General features: G+C 46.1%; 1 protein-coding gene across 1 annotated transcript in view; it reads right to left on the bottom strand.

The window, feature by feature from the left end:
• The window catches only part of LOC135902182 (hemicentin-2-like), a 602,016-nt gene extending 598,334 nt beyond the window's left edge, over positions 1–3,682 (bottom strand). The window contains exon 1 of the mRNA XM_070537724.1: positions 3,628–3,682. Within this exon, the coding sequence (XP_070393825.1) occupies positions 3,628–3,667 (40 nt within the window). The 5' untranslated portion in view covers positions 3,668–3,682. The remainder of the gene's footprint in view (positions 1–3,627) is intronic.
• Between the last annotated feature and the right edge of the window lie 15,423 nt (positions 3,683–19,105).

Below are 19,105 nucleotides of genomic sequence, written 5' to 3'. Positions count from 1 at the left end.
GTATCCCCCTCTTCTGACTAGCGTATACTACAAATTCATAACGTAACCAAAGTGCGCACTCGCATATTTTCCTTCCATATTATTTTGACGGGTGTTGACAATCAAACATGCTAATTACGGACGCATGCTTCTTAGCTCTGTACTTTTGCATAAACGCATCCAGTTAGCCACGAGACAACAAGCACTTATTTTCGATGTGCTTCGATGTGTTTCGATGCACACAGAAAATAATTTGGCATTCACAGGTTGCTTCGCCGCAGCCGACACAATGTAAATGGGATGGGTGCATATATATATATATATATATATATATATATATATATATATATATATATATATATATATATATATATATATATATAGCATGGCCTGAATCCTCCATATGTCCGGAAATTCGAAATTCTGCTGTAGGAAAGACTTGGCGAACGCATCATCATTTGCTATGTCCGGACAGCGAAGTTTACGATCTCAAACGTGTTTTTAAACTCTCCTAAGTAATCCTTGTGAAACCTTTAGAAGGAAAAGAGAGACTTTAGCCAGTGACTCCATTCGCGCGACTTAAAATGCATACATAATGCACTGATGGACGGTCTCGCGCAGCATTTCCTGTTTTTGACCTTTCCTGCCTAATGACGTTCGAGCTTCGCCAGCTCGTAACAGGCAGTCTGGAAGACGACGCACTAGGAAGTAAGTGCACGGAAATGACTGACGCTGTCATCTAGAAGTAGATCATGGACTCAATTCACTAAGCTAACTGGCAGTTATTTTCCGAGTAAAGTTGAATGCAGGCCTGAGCAGATTAAGCACGGGTCCTTATATAAAGGCTGCAGCACATCCCTGCTATAACGGGGCCGCAATATGTAAATGAGAACGGAGGAATTTGACAAGTGCACTTGGACACAGGCTCGGTGCACACACAGGCGCGTCTGTCCACAGTGCGCACATCTGCTATCCTCGTTTAATTAATTTGGCCCCACTACAGAGAGAAATTAATCAATATCAACTATCGACACTCTCAATATGTCTCAACGGCTGTGGCTGCCTGCTATAACCCCCGCCTATTTGTATACGGGCTTCTAATAACTTAGTTTCCATCTTGTCGAGGAAATGGAAATTTAAAATCGATTAAGACTTTACGAGTCCGGATACAATGGCGCAGTTGCGTCTTTCCGATAGTCGGTGCAGTTTGGCCAGTACGCTAGAACCTCATTGAAGGGTCGGATTTCACCGGCCTTCGAGACTGAAGGAAAAAGCGTGGGCTTTGGCATGAGATGTATTTTGTGATGAGACTGACATACATGTAGGCTAATACTAGAGAGATAAATGCAGGGTTAGCAAAAAAGCTTTCCTCAACGGCGAGAACAAAACACAAATGAAAAACACAAAACGAGCTCGTAGGAACCAGGAGAAACGTGTGTTTCTTTATCACCTGTTTCACTTCACCTTTTACATGTTTGCCTGAATGTTCTCTCCCCACTTACACATAGCGCAAATAGGACTCAAAAGCAACTCCCATCGAGCGCATAATATTGTGTCATCATAGGTTTCATAACAAATTTGTTACACGACCGTGTAGGGATGAAAAGCATTTCAAAATAAAAGAAGTATTTGAGAGATATCCCACTTCATTCATGATATTTTAGAACAATATTCCATGGCCTACCCGCCGTGATTGCTCAGTGGCTAGGGTGTTCAGCTGCTGAGCACGAGGTCGCGGAATTGAATCCCGGCAACGGCAGCCGCATTTTGATGTGGGTGTAATGCGAAAACACCCTTGAACTTGAATTGATTGTACAACTGGTGTGACCTGTAATAAGGAGTTTTAAGAGGCAGAACTGATGGCGCTGTATTATGGACTTACTTATGTAATAATGATGGAAGGTCTATATCACGACGATCATGCAAGAGCTGTAGTGAGAGGTCGAGTTTAATCTGCGTTATGCTTTTGTTATAGTCATAACAACGTGAAATAAAACGCGCTGACAGATGCGGCGTATTCAAGCGTAGGTCGACCAAACGTTAGATAAGCTAGTTTACGAATGTCTGTAGCAAAATTATGTATATTATGTCTTGTGTACCCGAATGATCTCGAAGCATTGTCGCATATGTATGCAATGTGCGGTGACCATGAGAGAGTCGAAGTTAGGTTAACACCAAGATATTTATATTGAGTATGATGCAAAATAGTGATGTTATTTATGTGATAAAGAAACGTAGGTGTAGTATGCTTGCGGCTAAAAGAGATAATTTTTACATTTAGGAACGTTAGGCTTCATAAGCCAAGTGTTACACAAAAGAGAAATAGGTTCTAGAACGTTTTTGAGGATTGTATGATTATCGTTAAAACGGACGTTTGGGCGAGTTGGTAAGCCATATTTGAAATAGAACAGCATGGTTATGACGAGGACAAGCAGGGAGAAATAACACGGATGCTCGTCCATGTCGTTTCTCCCTGCTTGTCCCCGTCATAACCGCGCTGTTCTGTTTCAAGTATGATTATCAGCACGCTTGATGGAACGATAAAGAATGCAGTCTTCTTGAAAATTCACACGTGCGAGGAAATGTCATTCGCTAAGTCATTGATGCATATCAGAAATAGTAATGGTCCAAGAACGCTGCCTTGTGGTACGCCTGAAGTAACGTGCGAAAGAGGAGAGGAAAAATTATTAACTGCTGCGAATTGCTGACGATTAGAAAGGAAATTGCCAATCCATGTTAGTGTATGAGAATCTAATTTAAGAGCAGATAACTTCAAAGTCAAACCGCAATGTCTTACGAGGTCAAACGTTCTTGAAAAGTCTAGAAAAGCGCAATCAGTTTGAAGACCATCTTCCATTTTAGTATGCAAATTAGTTGTGAATTCTGATAATTGCATCTCAAAAGAGGAGTTTCTCTGAAATCCGTGTTGATTGGAAAAGAAAAATTTGTTGGCTTCCAGGCGACCCTACGCATTTGATTTAATTACATGTTCTGGCATTTTGCAGCATATAGATGTTAATGATATCGGACGGTAGTTTTCCGGTGCGTTTTTATTACGTGACTTATATATGAGTATGACCTTTGCTATCTTCCAGTCTGAAGGCAGCACAGCAGCCTCTAAAGTTTGGCTGTAGATGTGGGACAGAATCTTACTAGATGCTACGACGGTGTTTTTCAGAATTTTAGAATCAATGTCTTCAACGCCACAGGATGTAGTTAGCTTGAGGTTATTTATCAGGCATGCAACCCCTTCAACTGTTATGTATATTGCTGACATGTATTGGTAGTTTAGCGCTGATACATCCGGCAGATCAGGCTGATGTTTTGTGGGGAATATAAAAGAAAAATAAGTACTGAAAGTAGAAGCACAGTGAATATCTGGAACGGTAGTGTTATTGTTGTTGTGTAAAGAAATGTTAATGTGGTCCTGATCTGGGCTTATGTGCCAGAGCTGTTTAAGCTTTTATTTCCACCGTGGACCGTTACAAGAAAACTCAGCCCAGCTGTGCGCCGCTTCGCGTTGCCTAGCAACCGAGTGCACCTGCGAGAGCACCGAGCCGTGTAACCTCCTCGCACCCCGCGCGCGTAGGGGGGAGTCGTGACGTCACAGGCGAGTAAAAGCTCGGAACAGCCGGCGTGGCTACACACCTCTCGCCTGCTCTACTCCGTGCGTACGTGCTGCTGCCATGGGAAGACTGAAGAAAGTCCGGAAACCCGATGAAGAAGCGGCTTACCAGGAACAGCGCCGTAGTGCCAAGTGAGGAGCGATGCGTCACCCCCGAGCTGATCCGGAACACCGCGGCGAAGCTGCGGCTGAGAAGAGGCGACGCCGAGTTGAGGATCCCGAGTTTAAGACCAGGGAACGCGACAGTCGGCGCCTAAATGCTCGACGTCGCCGAGAAAGCGATCCCGGCCTGCGATTGCTCGAAAACTTCCAGTGTCAAGCCTGCCGAGACAACTTAGCAAAACCTAGCATAACCTCTCGAAACATATAAACAACTTATCCAAGACTACCATAAGCTCGCAAATCTTAGAAACGACTTAGCCAAGCCTACCAACAAGTCAGCGAAACCTAGCATAACCTCGCAATACCTACAAACAGTTTAGGCAAGCCACTTTAACAGCTAGGTTATCCGAAGCTCCGCTGTTGACTCCAGGCTTGCACCACTATAGTGCAAGCGGCGCACGTTTCTTGCGCTGAAGCTGCAAATTTAACGCCACCATTTGAGTGGCTCCTTGACATTGCAAAATCGTCGTTTCATTGAAACAAGTTCTTCGACATGGCACTAGTTTGAAGCACTTAAAGGGGTGGAGACATCAAAATTTTCGTTCATGCGTTTGTTGATTCAAACGTTGCGTCATGCTTCAGGGAGCACGGTACACACAGCGGGATTCATATATATCCGATAAATAATTTAATAATCGCATTATTATACAGAGCGATTTCGGTTTCGGTTTCTGGGCTCCGGGGGATGCTATGACGTCACAGAGGAGGAAACGCAACATGGCTTGGTCACGTGGGCCACAAAAAATAGTGACGTAAAACTATGCTGCGTCGTCTGCTCGCGCATACGCGTGCTCTGCCAGCAGAGGTCAACTGGCGATTCGAAGTGCATATCGCGATTATTATAATTATTGCGAAGAGCGACAACAACGGTAAGAAATTGATGCGGCTTGTGAGAGTCGGTGATTCATTCCGAAGCGCCGTTAGCGTTAGCTTCGAAGTGAACCGGAAAAGGCCTAGCCACGATATCGGCGGCGCCGAACGATCAGAGGCGGTGAAGCTGCCGTCGGTGCACAGAGTGACCACTCCTCGGACGCTGATTGGCCGCTTCGCCGTACGGCTGCCGCACAAATGGGTCCCGGGCCCGTGCTCTCTACGGCTAGGAAATCTCGCCGTTCGCAAGCAAAACCGCCGTCGCACGGGGGCCCCCGAACGGCAAACGGCGTGTGGCGAGTTTCCGTGCCGGAAACGTGGACGGGCCTTCACATTGTGAAAGGCCAAGCGAAGGACAGACCGCTCCGAGCTGCCGAACTATGCGACTATGCAAGGAGAGAAGCGGACAACACGAACGCCGCATATCCTGGTCCCTTTCGGAGTCGGCCGGCTACTGTTTTACACTCAAACGTGCAAAGGCCCGTCGGCACGGCAACTCGCCGCACGCAGTTTGCCGTTCGCGGGCCGCCGTGCGGCGTTCGTGTTGTCCACTTCTCTCCTCCTGTGTCCGTGTCTGCACGCCCTACCCCTTCTTTGCATTAAGAAAGGGTTTCTATATGCCTGTAGCTCGGTCATAGTGGAGGCTATGCTCGGTCGCTCGGCTCAGCAGGCTCCGTAATCGGCATTTCATCGCTACTCATCATACGTCACGTTTTTGTGCTGGTGTGCTATGACGTCAATATTTTCGTTCCTCCTCTATGACGTAGTAGCTGCCGCGCTAGCGATGGGTCTCGACTACGAGAAGGAGTTTTTAATGACTTTTTGGAGCTGAATTAAAATTATTTTGAAATGTTTGCAGCGTCCGATACCTCGTTCGGGGTGTCCTTGCATACCGAAGCAGCCTACAACATGCTTTTTATAGCCTCAAAATTTGGTGTCCCAACCCCTTTAAGCACTCTCCAAGTGCACCGTTCGTTGCGCCCAGACGGGCGATATTTGCTGGAGCTTGCGCGTTCTTACTGAAGCAGGTAATAACGATGCGATGTAACGACCGATCACATCTCTTATCTTGCTACTTGGCTACCGTGAGGATTAGTACTTGGGACCATAGCCCGCACGCTAATGGGAATTACATGCTACGACGGCTGCACCAAGAGAACCACGAATTAGGGCCCTTTTTCGCAACCCGACAGTTCTTTTTCTCGTATTTAGTATATATATATATATATATGTACCATCACATGGATGTTTTGTGAGTTTTATTTCTTGTATGTCAGCTGCCTTTTAGTTCTAGTTTCTTTTATGTAATCCCTGGTGTAACATGTCCCTATCGCATTTCTGTCAGCTGACTACATGCAACACGCAGCGTACATATCGACTTTCTCATAAGTCGGTATGCATGCTATATACTACCACCTGCATCAATCTTTAGGCTGCACCGGGATAATTAGGCTTACCTTTTCTGCTTCAGACAGGAATGAATTCCAATACCAATGATAACGGACATTGAGTCCGAAAAGGCACTAAAACGAACATAGTTTATGCGCTGGAAAATGCTGCCCCGAAAGATCTTGTGCCCAGAGGAAAGACAACTTGCGTTGTGAGGCGCAGACTTTTGCAAAATTTATGAAGGAATGAAGAAACAGGCATGTCCCAAGACTTCTGATCTTGTAGCTTAATGATTGCGCATGAGAGGTGGCCTTAAAGAATTTCGATAGCGATGCCATGAGAGATAGGTTACGTTCGAAGTGAAGCAAGAAATAGACCGATCAAAAGGAAATGGACGAGCCGGGAGGTAAAGTGTTACGGCACATCATTAATTTTGCATATGCCACTTGTATTAAAACACGACTTTAATTTTACTGTTTGCTTCCTAAGAAAGCTTTTCTTTTTGTTTTAACTGTGAAGATCATTGTATAAATTGCTTTCACTTCCTCAAGTGAAGTATTGACGATTTATGTGAGTAGCGACATGTTAATAACAAAATTTATATTGTAAATATTACGTTGGCAGTTTTAACGATAGCTAGCGATTCCATGTTTGCTTATGTCTGACATTGTTTAGCTCTCGGCCACTTATGGGCATATGGACGCTGTTAATAAAGGTGTAACAGGCAGATCGCAGGTACCTTTTGCTAACTTCTAAGCTTGAAAGGGAAAACAACATAGACAGGCAAGAACATCATTTTCAACTATATCTGGCTGATTGTGTGCGTTAATTTGCAACGAAATTAGGGAATAAGGAGAAAGTAGAGTAGTTCGCTGAACAAAGAACAATGTCTTTAGTGTTAGTACAGGAAGAAGTACTATAAAATGGAAACGCCGCGCCCAAATGGCGATCTGCAAACGAGCACGCAACTTCGTGTCGTACTAAAAATATCCGAACGGCTCGTGCGGTCCTGCCACGCCACCCACATGTGCCTCGTCCTCAGTGCGAGCAGTGAAACTTTCGATCAAAAACGAGAGAGGGCCAGGAGCGAAAGGGCAAGGGTGCGTCGACATGTTGAAGGGAAGTTTAGAAGTAAATGGGAAAGGGGAGTTTGCATTCTTTTTTTTTTCGGCCACTTCGATCTGCGCTCACGGGCGGAAGCGGTGATGTGCTGACAGCCCCGGAAGAGGGAAGCCGGAGTGGAAACAAGGCACGGGCGGAAGTGTAGTGGCCGCTGCCCGAGGGCGGAGCGGAAACTCGCGGGGCGTGAAGGCCTCGCAGGAAGAGGTGGTGGCCACTGACAGCGCGTCGGAACTGTGCAAAACCAGCTGCTCGGTTGGCTTAAAAATACACCCCGATGACGATCTAGCACAGGGTTGACTTGTCGTGGCGCTGCTGCGAGCTATCAGCCGACGTCGCAAACTCTCTTTTCAAGCTTGAAGCTAGCCACACTGCGGCAGTACTTTTTCTAAGCTCAAGTATAGAATATGCCATGGCAATACCAACACACTTTCCATAATCTTGTGTTAAGTAAAAAGACACACTTCACGGTAGTTTAAGCACGCCTGTGAGAGCTGATCGATCAGTGTTTCCTTCTGCCTGTTCTCCTTTGAATGGCTGCAAATAGTGAGGTAGAATCAAATCACTGTTCAAGCTAAAAACTCTACTTTTAAAAAGTGTAGGACCTATACGATATGGACATAAAAGGATGAGTTTCATTTAAACTTATACACAAATCAAAATTTCCGACTTTATATACGCTTATGTGTACTGTACACATGCACAAAACTTTGCGTTTCATGCACTGTGGGACTGTATTATTTATCTAGTGTTCTGCTGAGTGCCAGATTTTGTGTCATTACCCTCCCTTTTTGCGCATGTCTGTTTCCTTTGCTGAGCGACAAGGAGTAGCTGGTGCCGCCGTAAAGGCGCCAACTTCTCATACTATTCATTTCAATGAATAAAATAAAAACGACAGATCATGATAATGAAAATTGGCGATATAATTATTGCAGTTGTAAATTACTTTCATTGGTTTCACAACATTTGCGGGAAAGCAGCTCATTTCTGAGGATTATAACAATTACGTAGTAGGAACATAGCTTTAAGTTTGCTCCTAGTGCTCTTCATTAGGCGGACAGCCGATGGGATCTATAGCGCTTTCTTGGTGAACCATAATTTAGGCCATATTGTGCTGTTTTGCTTTATATCGGCCCGATTCGCTATGTATATTCAGCTATACCTTCTGGGCGCATGGAGTCAATAGTTGGTATAGTCGTTGGTCTGTCTACGCCGCAGCTCCGTTGTGGCAGTCACCGCTCGCCCGTTTGCGAGAGCAATCGCATAAAGAACAAATGAAAGCACGTGCTCCCCGGTACAATAGTACGAAAACAGTTAGCCTGTCGTGCGAACACGTGCCACAAGAATGGCTGGAACCGACTAATGTTTCAAGTTTTTTTCCTCTCAATAATCACATCTGCACGAAATCTGCGCGCAGCTTCTAATCGCCCACTCGGCTTAATAACGGGGCTGAGCCACTAGACATTGTGAAACATTTGTAGCTTTCACCCGAAAATTTCAAGAGCTTAGTTTTCAAGATCGCAGGCCTTGAGAACTGGTGTCTGCGTTTCTCCGGACAGCATAATTAACAAATCGGAGCATGTGCCTCAGTCATTTTAATCTGCAGACAACGGCTCTTTATTGTTCATTCGCGATATTATTGCTGTTTTTATTTCTTTTCCTAATGCATCGCTTGTGCGAGAATTTTAATCCATACAGCCCGCCAAGCAGGACGGGTGTTTTAATTAACCAATTAATTAAATACGTTACATTACATTACTATTTTGGGCCCAAGGCATCTCGCAGTATACGTCTCCCGTCTTCACAGACATATTCACAGATCCCCTTTTTTTGTATGTATGACACACCACGGTGTTATCCTATCCTAAAGCAAACAAGGTGTCTCTACTCGCAGGGAAGCACGAAAACAGAGACATTATAGATAAGAATCTGCGGATGCTTGAAAAGCATCACGAAATCGCGAAGCAATGGAGTTCCCTCTAAGTACTTTCTTTTCTTATCCCGCTAACTCACGGCGGAGAAACAGGTGTGAAAGAGATTCTGATTGGCCACCAAGGTAGCCTTTAATAGGCTGCGCCGTTGCATCACCCCTTGTCACGACTCCATAGGGGAATTCGCGACCGGCAAAATACCACCACGCGACCGGCGAAATACCACCACGCGACCGGCAAAATACCACCAGGACACCGCCTCAAGGATTATTGGGGGCACTCGTCTGTTCAGTGCACGCTTTTGTGGTAGGACTGACCCGGTGAAACATTGATCGCCATAGGCTAGTAAAAACTCGTTTTCTGATGTTGATACGCTGCACTGCGCAGCGCATGTTCCGGTTTCGCTTTGCGTGCAAAGCCAGCTTCAGCAGTAAAAGCAATGCCAGCGAGATGCTTCTTTGAGTGGTGGTCTTTGAGAGTGGTCTTCTCTGAGTGGTGGCACCTTGAATTTTGCTTGGTATTGATTTATTCGCATGTTAGTATAGGGCTTGCCCTCTGTCGTGCTGCTCTGCCGTACAGTTGCGAAACTACTCAGACACGGTGTTGGCACCAGATCCTTTTGTTTTGTATGTTTTTACGTAATGATAACGTAAATAACGGATATAAATATATATTGTCCATATATAATATGTATGTACAAGTAGATCCCACCAGTGCCATAGCTGCCTAAATAAGTACATAAATATTGACATGTATCTATAGAACACACACACACATATATATATATATATATATATATATATATATATATATATATATATATATATATATAGAAACGCAGCTGCACGGGGCTTTTCCATGTATAAAGACAGCCCTTGCGATTTAACCGCAATGAATTTCTCGTGAATCCGAGAATATGTTGCTATTATCCATTTCTTTTTCTCCTCTCTGCAGTTACGTAGAAATGAAGTACGAGTTCCAGCAAGAGCATACTACGCAGGCCATATTTTTTTTTATTTTAACGCTTGTACGATTTGATGGTTATACATTATGTCATATTTGCCATGTTGGCTCATAATGGAGTTCAGATACCCAATTATGCTTTGCGGTGCAATAGAGGAGGTAGATCATATAGTATACCTACTCTCATCTTATTTTTCTGTTTCAGCCTTGCGCTGTTCTGTTTATTCGATCCTATGAAGCAATGTAAAATTAATATTACGCAAGACAGGTATCGTGCCGAAATCATGTCTTTCAACATAGCCAACAGGCAGAAACTAGTTGACATCCTTTGGTTTAGCTATTAATTGCTCGTTCTTTAGTCGGTTCCACGCATGTACGATGTCCTGCGATTGTGCTTTCACAAGTCACGCGCCATGTCACGCGAGCTATGTTTGTCACTGATCGTCCTGTGTTGCCCTTAGATGTGTATACAAGGAGAAGTCGCGAGATGAACATTTGACGTTGTGCTGAACAGTTCACAGAAGACGAGACCCGCCGTGGTTGCTTAGTGGCTATGGTGTTTGGCTGCTGAGCACGAGGTCGCACGATCGAATCCGGGCCACGCGGCCGCATTTCGATGGGGGCGAAATGTGATAACACTCGTGTACTTAAATTTAGGTCCACGTTAAAGAACCGCAGGTGGTCGAAAAATTCTAGAGTCCCCCAATTACAGAGACCCCACAATTTAATTTAATTATTATAAGGCGAGAGGCGACATTAAAAAGAATTGGCAGTGGCTTAGCTCGACTATGCCAGGATATACGTAGCGAAAACTAAGGCATGGCATAGTTAGCCCTGGTTAATCTTGATTGCAAGTCCAGGTTAGTCTGGTTGTCTAGCTATGTTGCATCGAGCCAGCCGTTCGGCACGCTGTTCGTCTGTTTCCTGGGCGATTCGTTTCCTCTTCATATCGTTCCGATGTCGATTCCAGGCTTCCTCCTGCTTATCAGAATTGTCGCCGTCCATAGTGCCGCCTCAACTGTGGTTGTGGCGCACGCGAGCTCTCTTTTTCAATCCTCTGACATGGTATCAGGCATGCGACGCAGCTCGTGAAGCGAGCGGAGGCGAACGCAACGATGAGGAACGCCGTGTGACGTCATGTGCCTCCTCGGAGCACCGCCACAGCGAAATCGACAGTTCGCGGCCAGTAAAGCTTTCGCTGTAGAAGATATCTTCGGTTAACCGAGCTCACGGCATTCGGACTTCGTCGAAGCCCGCTTTGCGTGCGGTGCACGACCACCCACCACTATGTACCACCTATTCGCATTTAGCAGGAGCATCCGCGGTGGGTGCGAGCTTAGTCTGGTAAGGGTCTTTCTTGATGTGGCAGCTATCAGCAACCTGTGATGCGACGTAAACGCCAAGGGACATGACACACTTCTCTCGTGTCTTCCTTAACATTGAAGCGCGGCAATCAGTCACGGGAAAACTTTATAATAGTTGAAGCAATGCAAACATTGCCAGATATTTAATGGAAGTGCGTGGTGACCGAAACACCGAAAGATTATTGAGAGTGAGAGCAGACGTGACAGAAAATGGGTAAAAGGAAAACACAGCAAAACACGCCTCTTCCATTCATGAAATCAACTTGCAGCCACAGTAAAGAACCATTTTGCACTGTCAATAATAGAATGGAGCACGCGTCAACTTTAGCACTTCCTTAGTAAATGGACCAAATCGTTCTTTCAAGCCGGTCTTGGTAGGTTCCAAGGATTTGCACCCATCTGGAACTTTATTGCTTCCTTGCATTTTGGTACCATTGTTGTGTTTCTATAAGTCAGTAGGATGCATTGCGAAGGGGTTTGTTCACTAGCACTGGCAACAATTCATTGTCTTGGACACCCAGAATTTATGAATGCAACGAAAATGCATGCCCGCATTATGCAGAGTGCGCGCGAGCGAGACAGCTTTTGTATTGGGTGGATAGAAATGAAGTTAGCCCAAGAAGACCTTCGAAGTTCGGCTGTCACACCGGCACCCACGTGGCCCGGGGTCAATCCCCTTTTCTTAGATAGTGAGGGGAACATAAATAAAGTAAATAGGAACGGTTGGTATGGAAAACAATAAACAAAACTAGTTTAAAAGTAGTCACAATTGTTTAAAAAACCAAAAAGAATAAATGCAGCCGCTTTTGTACTGCCGACAATGTCATGGCTTTTATGATTTGTTTTTCATACATGAAGTATGGCTTCTGATGTTGCAAATTGTTTCCCATTGCGCAACTTCATCGTGTTCACTTACTCGTCCTCGTTACCATCCCGCATGTAAGCTTCATATACTGACACCGCTTATGCTTGTGCTACTATCGTCATCGTCGTTGCGCAGTGATGCTGCGCCCTGGATAGGGCCCAGGAATTCCCATCTTCCAGAGAACAAAATGTCTTCCTCGTTCTATCTCCGCACCCGATCAACTCCTTTTTTTTCCAACTTGCTGCGACCAATGCACTGTCGTACCTCCGTTTCCCAATCCGCCCAACGGCTCGCGCAGGAGAGACACAGCTCCTCGCTCCTTTACCACCCAGATTCCTGCGGCGCGTTTCCCTCGGGACTCTTTCGAAACGGCGCTCGAAACGCGAGCCCCTCTGCTACGCGGCTGACTGCACCTTCGCCGCGGCAAACAGAGCCGCGAGAAAGCGTGGAGAAGAAAACTCAATTTCGGATTCCGCCTTGCCTTCATAACAGTACATAGCGAGATGGAGAGATACCCTGGCGTGTGCTTCAGTGCATCTTTCTCTCGCCATTGACGAACAAAACGAAAAACAAAATAGAAAGAAAGGCAAGAGCCTCAACAAATTCCCTAGGAGACTAGAAGGAGACTAGGTACGAGGGAATATTATGGAGAGGGCCGGAAGAAATAGTGCGAGAGTCTGAAAACCATAGCCAGTTCCAAAATATTCAGAGCAATATGGTGGAGCCATGTGCAGGACGAATGGGAGAAAATGAAGACAGTGATGCCTAACTTAAAAAAAAACGCGATTAGCAGCGATCAATTGTATTAAGTGTTACAGTGGGAATTACGCGATCCCGTCACAAACCAGAGCCATTTCTAATGGGCACAAATTCGACCGAAAACTCTGACACAGCACGTTTGGCAACAGTGCTGATCATCTTCGATGTGTCATGCCTACTTTTTACGCTAATGAGGTAATCCGTCAAACAGGGTCTCTACCAACCGGGAAAACCAGGAAAACCGGGAATTCTCGGGGATATTGAATAGTCTGGAAAAACTCGGGGAATTTGTGAATAAATCAGGGAAAATTAGCTGTCAGTTTATTCAAAGGGAACGAAAGGCTGGCTTGCTCAAATAAAAGAGAGGAGCTCAACGAATTGTCCTTGACGCTGTGTCGTTTGCTGGAGGAGTTGCCAGTGTACAGTCAATGACAAATTTTCCGGACGCCCGATTTTTGGGAAATGCCCGATAATGCGGACGGCTTCACGGCACCACCACGTGCCCCATATAATTAATGTATAAGAACGTCTGTAATTTCAGACGCAAGAACCCTTCTGTGTCCAATTTCCTGGACTTTTTTCCGCGGCTGTAGGCCCGAAACAGAATTAATCAAAGCCAACACCACCATTTTGATTATTTCGCCGCCTCGAACCAGCGCACGCAGATCCGCTGGCAGCCATATCCACCACCGCGGCAACGCGAGGCTTAGCTGCTTCGACGTTCGTTATTAAGGTTGTTCTTGCCATTCGGTGCTGTGTTTTTGGTTGAAAGACTTCGCCGCGGTCAGTAATGGCACCGACTCCGCCTCTGTAATGCTCACAATTGGCTTCGAAGCATAGAAAGCATGACGCGTTGCTTAATACCGGTTCCCGAAAGCTAGCTTCGCCTCAGCACACTAATGTTACTCGGTGAAGCGTACGTAAAGTATCGCGGTGAAGCTTAACAAGCGTTAAGGGGCAATCGTCAATGGACACAGTACGTATTCCATAATTATACACGCGCGCACCCGCCATCGCCTGTCCCAGTACGATCATTGATATGCCTAATAAGTGTGCTGGCAGTCCTTCAGAGCTTTTTCGGACGTGCCTGTGACGATTTGAGCACTTAAGGGCAGTAAAAGACATGTATTCATTTTTTCTGATTGCCCGATTTGATTTTTCGGACGTTTTCATGGCTCCTAGGGAGTCCGAAAAATCAGAAATCAGACGTTGACTGTACAACTGACCAAGAGGAGGCTTCAAATGCTCTGTGGGGTGAACACGTTGCTGAACAAAGACAAAAACAGAAATGACCGTTGCAGTGAGGAATGATTGGGTAGGGACTGTGCCAGCTTTTCTTTGAAGGAGCTTGAGCTCAAAAAGTAAAGTGTTGGCTGACACAAAGACGCAGGTGACCCTCATACAAACCAAAATAAATTCTTGAAAGCAGTAAAACACGAAACGGAGGCATTGGGCATGGGCTGAGAGTGTGAGGACAGTTTAGGTTGACTATCCAGCTGCTGAGAAAATCTCACTTGTGACAAAGTTCGGGCCTAATGCCAGTGATCCTGCTGTCGGTTGATAGAAAGAGCGCATTCTCGAAAATATTTGCTTCTGTATGCATCCCTTTTTATTCGTATTTGAAAATGTTCGACTCAATTTACAATCGGCTTTAACGTTTTTTTTTTCTTTTCCGAAGAGATTTTATTTGCTGTGCATTTTACTACCCTTCAGTTTGGTATTTCGAATAAAAAGAAAACTACTCCTTACTATTCAAACTGGATTAAATTGTCTTTTGTAATTTTTCTAAAATGCTAACTTGAGAGTGAGAGCATCGGGTGACATGGTGTCAGCCAGTCTAGACATAAAATAAAGTTTTCTGTCGCTCAGGGAAAACCTGGAAAGCTCGGGCGATTTCAAAAGGTCAACGCGCTAGACACCCCGGTTAAACCTTGACCAACTCGCCCAGCAGGTATGCCTAATCAATTGGAGACGCGTGTCAAACGCTTTCTCCCATGATGCCTGGCCGAGTTCTGTAATTCTCACAGCACTGCACTCTTGTTGTGAAACGTTCACCATATTATGGTGACACCTAGCTCACGGATACGCCGCCTTTGTAACACAGGTAATCCACTGAACCCGCTGCCGTGACGTAGGCCCGCCGGTGGAATTATTCATGCCCGACTGAAGCCGCGACAAACTCTCTTCGCTATAAATGTGCGCCCCGTGAAGTAGTTTTTCTCTTTTTCTGCATTACGCCGTCCAGCCTTGAGGGCTAGGCGCATGTGGGATGGTGTCGGCGGTCTTAGGGCGCAGGCGTGATGACTGTGCTGAGGCTAGATTTGCGTCGCGAAATCTTACCATGTCGGCGAGCACAGCCTACCCTAGCGTCCTCGCACGGACTAAATTAGACTATATCGTGAACGGCTGTACAAGAGCCTTAGTTTCAAACAACTGGATTGCTAGTTATTGTGCATTTATAATGTCCCGACAGAAATGCGAATTTAAATCATTCACCACCGGTCGGCTCACCGGAGCGGGCGCAATGAATTGTTGAACAGTCAAAAACGAAAGTAAACCTTGTCGTAGCTTCCTCGAACGCATACATACTTTAGCATCTCCTCTGGCGGCCGCAAAATACGTTCTGGTTGTTCCGGTGGCTTTACATAAAATATTTCTGTTCAAGACGCACATTTTCTTTATGCCATGAATATATTTATTAATCGCAAGTTCGAAAACAGCAGTTAACAGGTTCGACGCTAACTCAATTCCTCGCTTCCAATGGCGTTCTCTATGATACTTTCACACCGAGCAAATTATTAGGAAATTTCTGGTTCTTGGTTTTGTTATTTTAGCGTAATTTGGGGCGGCGTAGCTGAGCGAAATTTTTTTTTTGAATGGAGCCGCCTTCATGTCATTGTCAGTTTGTCAGTGGGATTCTCTGTATGCAAATTTTACTTAAATTAGGCCATACCATCACCATCAAAACACGGCTGACATGGCCGGCATTATCCCGTGACCTCGTGCTTAGCAGCACGAATACCAAGCGACTAATGAACAACAGTGGGTTACCATGCATGGTGCGTCTTTAAATGGCCATGTTCAAGCATCTCTAAATATTCAACTACGTCGAAACATGGAACTACGACGAATTATTGAACTACGTTGAAGCAACACCGAGGCATCGATTACACTGCTTGCCTCTGCTGGCTTTCCTGCCTGCGTACCTTCTGTAGGCTGAAGTTATTGCAACTAAAGGTTCGCAGATGGACTCCTAATTGTATCCGGAAATTTCCATTGCTTAATTTATGTGTGCACTTAGTCGACAAGCGAACGCTGTGAAGCTAATAACTTTAAAATGATTACAACGTCATGCGGCACGTAATTAACGATCTGAATATTTCGAGCCTCTCTGGATTGCATGCTACCAATTTAATTGCTATAACGAAAAAATCAAGCTACTTGTTTGGACCAGCTGCTTTTACATTTTATTCCATAAGTTCCGGCAACCACCTTGACCTATTTCTTTCGAAACTCTGGACTTTTCACTATGCAAATATCCATTCCTATGTAACACCTCGGAGGTGTCGTCACAAGCTGTGACGACACTCCGCTATACAGTTTTATTAGCATCAGCAAATTACAGGATTGTAGCACTAATGAATGGCGGAGTATTTGTACATTCTCAGTGAGAACTCTACATGATCTGCTCTTGGACCAATAATTCATGAATTAATTTATTATTAGGGCTACCTGCAGAAAATTGAAAAAAAAAGGAATTGAAAAATAAAAGTTTGTGCAATAAACAGTGGTCCATAATACGGTGTAAGTCAAGCAAACGCCTCCTAAGTGGAGGATTATTGAGTAAATACAAGTAATGCACTAACTTAAGCGCAAGAAAAAAATTTTTTACGTGATATACATATCCATTGTTAGGATTGACATTGGTAGAATTAGAAGTTTATATAACTATTTTGAGAAAACAGGGATTTAAATGCTGGTATTGGTGCTAAGCGTGAATACAAATGATGTGAAAGCCGAGAGGACCTGACGCAGCACGGATCATTCCACACGCTTCGCCACACCCGCATCAAGAAATATAGAAAAAAAAATATCCGACGAATTCACGGTGGAGGAATGCCATTCCTGTCGCAGAGCGGTGTGCACGCCTGCACACCGAACCGTTCACGTTATGCAAGTGACTTCGGTCCCTTGCAAAAAAGAATGGCCATCCCTGGCATGACAGCCTAGAAAAATAAAAAAATAAAGAACACATAGGAAGTGGAAACGACGACAAGGCCCGCAGTGCAGTGAACACATAAAATTTCACTCAGGCGCTCTCGGTATCACCGCTTGCCCTCTCCAGCCAGTTTCGTATGATCTGCGCTCTAAAGCTATTTCCTGTGTGCGTGCGTGCGTGCGTGCGCGCGCGCGTGTGTGTATGTGTTTGTGTGTGCGTGCGCGTGTGCGTGCGTGTGTGTGTGTGTATGAGTGTGCTACAGCTACCGTTACACTGTTTACGCCTACCTCGGAAATGCTACTCGAGGCTGCATGCATAACAAACAACAAGAACCAAGAACTACAGAAATGACTAGATAAATAAGGAAAGGAATAACCTGCTTCATTCCCGCTTTATCGAGTCGTGCGATTCTGGCCCCACAGCCGCATTTTCTCCTGGAATCGAATGTCACACGCAGTCAGCGCTCGTCAGACGAAGGCGCGGGAGGAACGCGAACAGATGCTGTAGTGCCCGCGCTCTGGCAGCGCATAAATACAAAGAGAGCGTAAAACACACCATTTGTGTTCGTACGCGTGCCGCGGGGAACACGTGAGGGGTGGGAGGCAACCTCGCCGCCTCGGATAGCGGCCGGCGCACTTGACGTGCCCGCAGTTGTGATCGTCGGCGCGGCGCTCATCTAACTTTCTCGGCGTCCGTAGCCGCATCGCGTCGCTCGCCCGCGGCGTTGGCGAGCGTCACTCGACGCCGACCGCCAGTTGAGGGGTGGGGTGCAAACGCAAACAGCGCCGGCACACGCGCGCGATTTCGCATTCCGAATGAGTGCTCGAGAGAGAGAGAGAGAGAGAGAGAGAGAGAGAGAGAGAGAACGACGCAGAACGCTCGTTGCGCAGCGGAATTCGCGGCTTGCCACGGAGCCAAATTCACGCACCTCGCTTGAGCGTTGCGTGCGCGAGCCCGTTGTTTGAACCATCCGAGCCGGATGAAAAACACCGCCGATTTCGGCGGTGATGTGGATGCTGCCAAGGGAACGCAATTAAGTATGCAGCTTGAGGGTGGTCGCTGTAAATAAAAACAGAGAGCGAGAGGAACACAATTACGCTGCGTATGCGCGCATGCGTTGCCCAGACATTGCGTGCATGAGAGGAGGATGGAAATCGAGATCGCAGGATGTGCGCGAAGGTTAAAACTGAGCAAGCGAGCGTCGAGGGCAAGATGGGGGCAGGTGGTGGCGTTGGTTCCGTTGGGTTGTTCATGCTGGCCTTCAAAAATACTCGCAGGCACTGTTAAAGTTCGTTGGGAGGACGATGAAAATAGACCCGGAAAGCGGCTCTGAAACCTGCGATGGCGGGGGAGAAAAGCTACGCGTTGACCATAGTTTAACATGGGAGCATATGGGAGAAGAGAGGGTAACATAACGCGTGGGAGAAGAGAGTGGGTGGAGACTGGTGGTGAGGAATATCGGATTTGTTTCAAATAACGGTCATATCAGCGTTTCCCGTTGGATGAGGGCTACCATGTGCTAGCCTAAAAAGCCCTTGGGGCATCAGCGGACGCGTCGTTTGGACGGGCGCTCGCAACTAGGCACGAGCGAAACGAACAGCAGCCATTGCGGTGGTGGAAAGGGGGCTAGCACGCGGCGCTTGGGTGCCTACTGGGCTAATGTGGGGCGCTAATGAGATCCCTGTCGGCGCCTTCGACGAATTAAGGGCGCACGTCGGCGCATAACCGCGGGGCGCCTTCGGCAGCGCGAAGCCGGATGTGTGGTGGGTTCGTGCTCGCTCTTCGCGTCCACGTGGTCGGAATTGTCCTTCGTGCTGCCGAATGTGGCTCTCTGTTTATGGTTAAAACACGTTGGCGGGC

The sequence above is a fragment of the Dermacentor albipictus genome, chromosome 4, assembly GCF_038994185.2.
Source record: "Dermacentor albipictus isolate Rhodes 1998 colony chromosome 4, USDA_Dalb.pri_finalv2, whole genome shotgun sequence".
NCBI classification, from domain to species: domain Eukaryota; kingdom Metazoa; phylum Arthropoda; class Arachnida; order Ixodida; family Ixodidae; genus Dermacentor; species Dermacentor albipictus.
Note: the sequence above shows the minus strand (reverse complement) of the source record. Positions and strands in the feature narration are given on the sequence as shown.